General features: G+C 43.3%; 1 protein-coding gene across 1 annotated transcript in view; it reads left to right on the top strand.

Moving 5' to 3' along the window:
- ccdc90b (coiled-coil domain containing 90B) overlaps positions 1-5665 on the top strand; it is an 8604-nt gene extending 2939 nt beyond the window's left edge. Inside the window, exons 4-9 of the mRNA XM_080041001.1 lie at positions 361-462; positions 1016-1057; positions 1625-1696; positions 1934-1987; positions 3203-3317; positions 4152-5665. Of these exons, the coding sequence (XP_079897127.1) occupies positions 361-462; positions 1016-1057; positions 1625-1696; positions 1934-1987; positions 3203-3317; positions 4152-4207 (441 nt within the window). The 3' untranslated portion in view covers positions 4208-5665. The remainder of the gene's footprint in view (positions 1-360; positions 463-1015; positions 1058-1624; positions 1697-1933; positions 1988-3202; positions 3318-4151) is intronic.
- Positions 5666-5763: the final 98 nt, after the last annotated feature.

Raw genomic sequence — 5763 nt, 5'->3', positions numbered from 1 at the left:
ACTGTCTAATAAAAGCTTGAAAAAGGAGAAGCAGCTTTTAGTTTTTATGCACCAAATCTCTGGAACAAACTCCCAGAAAACTTGAGGTCTGCTGCAACTCTCAGTTCTTTTAAATCGAGTCTGAAGACTTTTCTGTTTCCATTTTAACCTGTACTTTTTATTTTATTTAAATGTTTTACTTCTATTCATTCGCTTTTAAATGTCTTCTAATGTGTATTGTGTATTGTAATCTTGCCCCTGTAAAGCACTTTGAGTGGCCTTGTGTCTGAATTGTGCTATATAAATAAACTTGCCTTGATAATGCCAAAAAAAATAACAAATAAATAATGAATAATATCCTGCGGTGCTTTTATTGTGAAGGAGATTGCGGTGCAGCAGATGTTGGCTCATCTGGACTCCATCAGGAAAGACATGGTCATTCTGGAGAAGAGCGAGTTCGCCGGGCTGCGCTCGGAAAACACCGTGAGGGAGTGTGTGTGTGTGTGTGTGTGTGTGTGTGTGTGTGTGTGTGTGTGTGTGTGTGTGTGTTACAGGGTGTGTGTGTGTGTGTGTGTGTGTGTGTGTGTGTGTGTGTGTGTGTGTGTGAGTGTGTGTGTGTGTGTGTGTGTGTGTGTGTGTGTGTTAGTGTGTGTGTGTGTGTGTGTGTGTTACAGTGTGTGTGTGTGTGTGTCTGTGTGTGTGTTACAGTGTGTGTGTGTGTGTGTCTGTGTGTGTGTGTGTGTGTGTGTGTGTGTGTGTGTGTGTGTGTGTGTGTTACAGGGTGTGTGTGTGTGTGTGTGTGTGTGTGTGTGTGTGTGTGTGTGTGTGTGGGGTTCTGTGTGTGTGTGTTACAGTGTGTGTGTGTGTGTGTGTGTGTGTGTGTGTGTGTGTGTGTGTGTGTGTGTGTGTGTGTGTGTGTGTGTGTGTGTGTGTGTGTGTGTGTGTGTGTGTGTGGACTTTGATCGCTACAATTGACAACCATTCAACGTTCAGGTATTTTTTGTACTTTTACTAATAATTCACATTTTTCTTGTAGAAAATGAAACGAGAGTTGGAGCAACTACAGAACAGACTAAAGGTGAGACACAGACAGACAGACAGACAGACAGACAGACAGACAGACAGACAGACAGACAGACAGACAGACGAACAGACGAACAGACGAACAGACAGACAGACAGACAGACGAACAGACAGACAGACAGAGACACACACACACAGACAGACACACACAGACAGACAGACTCACTGTAACAGACAGACAGACAGAAACACACACACACACACACACACACACAGACAGACAGACAGACGAACAGACAGACAGACAGACAGACAGACAGACAGACAGATAGACAGGTAGACAGACACACACACACACACACACACTGTAACAGACAGACACACACACACACACTGTAACAGACAGACACACACACACTGTAACAGACAGTAACACAAACACCCACACACACACACGCACACGCACACACACACACACACACACAGACAGACAGGCACACACACACACACACTGTTACACACACACACACACACACACACACACACACACACACACACACACACACACACACACACACACACACACACACACAGGTTTATTGATGGTTGTTTCTTTCTTCAGGAGGAAAGTCTAAAAGTTCGAGCGGAAACAAAACTGGACATTAACCTGGAGAGGAGCCGCGTCTCTGACATGGTGTGTGTGTGTGTGTGTGTGTGTGTGTGTGTGTGTGTAACAGTGTGTGTGTGTCTGTCTGTCTGTCTGTGTCTGTCTGTCTGTCTGTGTCTGTCTGTGTGTGTGTGTGTGTGTGTCTGTGTGTCTGTCTGTTCGTCTGTGTGTGTGTGTGTGTGTGTGTGTGTGTGTGTCTGTTACAGTGTCTGTGTGTGTGTGTGTGTGTGTGTGTGTGTTGATGTATTTCTTTGTGTTTTTCAGTTCACTGAACAGGAGAAGAAACTGATGGAAGCGAGTACAGACTTCCATCACAAGGTAAAGACTGCAATGAAGAATTATACTTTTATAGAAAACTAGGGAACTTTCTCAGAAAATAGTTTTTCTGTTGACACACACACATACAGACACACAGACAGACAGACACACACACAGACACACAGACACACACAGTGCCATTTGTCTGACAACACAACAATGCTATATTTTCTATTATTAGTATAATTCCTAATCAATACTCATTCAGCAGTGTGCGATGTGATTGGTTGTTGTTCTTTGTGTTGATGATTGATCAGTGAATATCTCCTCACAATACACTCCCTGTCTGTACTGTGTGTGTGCGCTGTACCCTTTGTTTAGACACCAGTTTACAGAGCCTAGGCTGTGTATTAACCAAGCCCCAACCTCAGCCATGTTTACCGGCATCCAATAAGGAAGTGACCACAACTGTAGTAACCAGGAAGTGCCACTGGGGGCTGGTGCCAAGACTGAGCAGTTTTTCTTTGACTCACTTGTTAGTCAGGCCGTTTTCAAAGTCTTATTAAACCTATTTACAGCCTGGTCCACAAAACCATTTTAGTCTGTATGTTTAGGTCATATCTCCATGACAACACTGAGGGGGGTGAATTTTTTCGGACCACGCTAGTTTTTATTTTATCGGAGGTTAAAATGTATTGGCGCGATCTCTTGAGTGACAGCTCTCCGCCCGTTGTCCCTCACTTTGCCTCGGAGGTATACGTCAGCTATCTCCCTCCCCCCTCACAAAATGGCGACGCGCACAAACCAGGATTATTGGATGCCGTGTGAATAACTGAGGTCAGCCCGGATATTAACACCACTGTATTTACAGAGCCTAGGCTGTGTATTAACACCACTGTATTTACAGAGCCTAGGCTGTGTATTAACAGCACTGTATTTACAGAGCCTAGGCTGTGTATTAACAGCACTGTATTTACAGAGCCTAGGCTGTGTATTAACACCACTGTATTTACAGAGCCTAGGCTGTGTATTAACAGCACTGTATTTACAGAGCCTAGGCTGGGTATTAACAGCACTGTATTTACAGAGCCTAGGCTGTGTATTAACAGCACTGTATTTACAGAGCCTAGGCTGTGTATTAACAGCACTGTATTTACAGAGCCTAGGCTGTGTATTAACAGCACTGTATTTACAGAGGCTAGGCTGTGTATTAACAGCACTGTATTTACAGAGCCTAGGCTGTGTATTAACACACTGACTGTATCTGTGTCACAGAGGGCCGACCTGGAACACGACAACATGGAGATCAGTAAGAAGATGGATCTACAGGTCGCCTCGCTCAGGACCGTCCTGGAGTCACTGAAGCTCGAGACCATCCGCTACCTGGCAGGTAGAGAGAGGGGGGGGAGAGAGAGGGAGGGAGAGAGAGGGAGAGAGAGAGACCATCCGCTACCTGGCAGGTAGAGAGAGGGGGGGGGAGGGAGAGAGAGGGAGAGGGGGAGGGGGGGGAGAGAGAGGGGGGAGAGGGAGGGAGAGAGAGACCATCCGCTACCTGGCAGGTAAAGAGAGAGAGAGAGGGGGGGAGGGGGAGAGGGAGAGGGGGGGAGAGAGAGAGAGAGAGAGAGGGAGGGAGGGAGAAAGAGAGAGAGGGAGAGAGAGAGTGTGTGTGTGTGAGGGAGTGAGAGAGAGAGAGAGAGAGATACAGAGAGGGAGAGAGAGGGAGTGAGTGAGTGAGAGAGAGGGTGTGTGTGTGTGTTACTGTGTGTGAGAGAGAGAGAGAGCGAGAGAGAGAGTGAGAGTGAGTGTGTGTGTGAGAGAGAGAGAGAGGAGAGAGAGAGAATGAATATCTCCTCATGATCTGCTACCTGTCTGTACTGTGTGTGAGCTGAACAAACTGTTGGTGCTGATACACAGCCTAGGCTCTGTAAACTGGTATGTAAGAAAGGGTCCACCTTAGATGGCAACAGGCCCGTTTTTTCAGCACACACACAGTACAGACAGGTAGTGGATCATGAGGAGAAATTCACTGATTTTGACAAAAAGTGATTTTGACAACAAGCGTTCTCCAGAATCACTGACTACACCTTTAATTCAACTGTGAATTTATTTCAATGTCAATATTAAACACACACACACACACACACACACACACACACGCACACACACGCACACACACACACACACACACACACACACCTTTAACTCTGTGTATCCCTCCTCCCAGCCACGGTGTTCTCCTGCCTGGCCATCGCGCTGGGCGTGTATCGCCTCTGGAGGTGAAGGATTCATCCGCCCAGGAAGGAAGGAAAGTAGATCCGGCGTTCAGATAGAAATGGGTTACACGGTTAAAAGTACAAAGAAATACAGAATAAATACTGTGATACAAGAGACAGTCCTGCTGGAGTAGAGTCCACAAAGTACTGTTCAAGTATCAGCTAGTTTAGATTGATGTGTTCCAGCAAGATTAAATAGCAGAAAAGATGCATAGATATACTTCACATACAGCCCCCTCCAATAGTATTGGAACAGTGAGGCCAATTCCTTTATTTTTGCTGTAGACTGGAAACATTTGGGTTTGACACCAAAATCAAATCAAATCAAATCAAATCAAATCAGTTTTATTTGTATAGCCCAAAATCACAAATACATTTGTCTCAGTGGGCTTTACATTTCATACAATATGATATATGATACAATATGATACAATATGACACCCTGCCCTTACACCCTTAGCTCGGCTGAGAAAAAACATATTCAACAAAAGATGAATATGAGACAATAGCTCAACATTTCAGCTTTCATTTCCAGGTATTCACATCTGGATCTGATACACAACTGAGAAGATAAATACATGCACGGATGGGACAAAGGAAACGCCAGAGGGCTTTTAAAGGCTTTTAAAGGCTTTTAAAGGCTTATAAAGGACGCCCACACAAACATAGAATAAGTTTATGTGAAGAAATCAAGTTCACTTTTCCTTCACTGTCAGCTAGTTCTACTCATGTACTTTTATTGAAGTAGGATTTAGAATGTTGTTCTTTTATTAAGAAATTATAATTTTTGGTATTTAAATCTGCAGTGTGTAGAATTTTGGGTTTTATTTCCTAGCAGATTTTGTAGAAAGTAATTATAATATCCATAAGTACATTTAATTTAGTGCATAATAGCTGAAAAAAATATGTAATTATTATTTTTTCTCTTAGAAAGTGTCTCATATATGTCCATATTTCTCCATATTTTGGACCAAGGCCTAGTGCCGCCATTTTGGAAGTGTCATAGTTGGAATGTCACCAGGAGCATTGTTTAAAATGTAGAATTGTTCTTGTCCTTGAAGGCCACTGTAGCTTCTGTTATTATTCGAAAGGGTTGGGGTTACCCAGGGAGTGTTGCATTCTAGAACTTTGTAGAACTTTCTTGATGATGTCATATTACACACTGCACCTTTTAAACAACTTTTGCTTCGTCCCAGTGGAGTGGAGATAAGAAGCAGCACGTTATCATTGAAGTGCCTCGTACTGCAGATGCACTAGTGTCTGTAGAGAGTTAAGCCTTTGATTTGGGTTGAATGGATCCTTAAACATGTTTTTATGAAACTTGTGTATTACAGTGAGAATGATTTTTTTTTAATAGAATGCGTGTATATTTGTATATTTGTTTGTTGGACAGTTGTTTGTGGATTGTTCTCATACCTTACATGTTGGAAATAAAGACAATCAGATCCTGTTTGCAACTTTTGAACAAAACAAATAAAGATTTTAAATATCCGAAGAATAAATATTTCAGTCTTTTTTCTCCGCTGATGATTTCTCCATCGACGAAGCCTCCATATGAAAACA

This window comes from Ammodytes marinus (assembly GCF_949987685.1).
Source record: "Ammodytes marinus genome assembly, chromosome: 14".
Lineage (NCBI taxonomy): Eukaryota > Metazoa > Chordata > Actinopteri > Uranoscopiformes > Ammodytidae > Ammodytes > Ammodytes marinus.
This window is presented reverse-complemented; position numbering and strand designations above follow the sequence as displayed.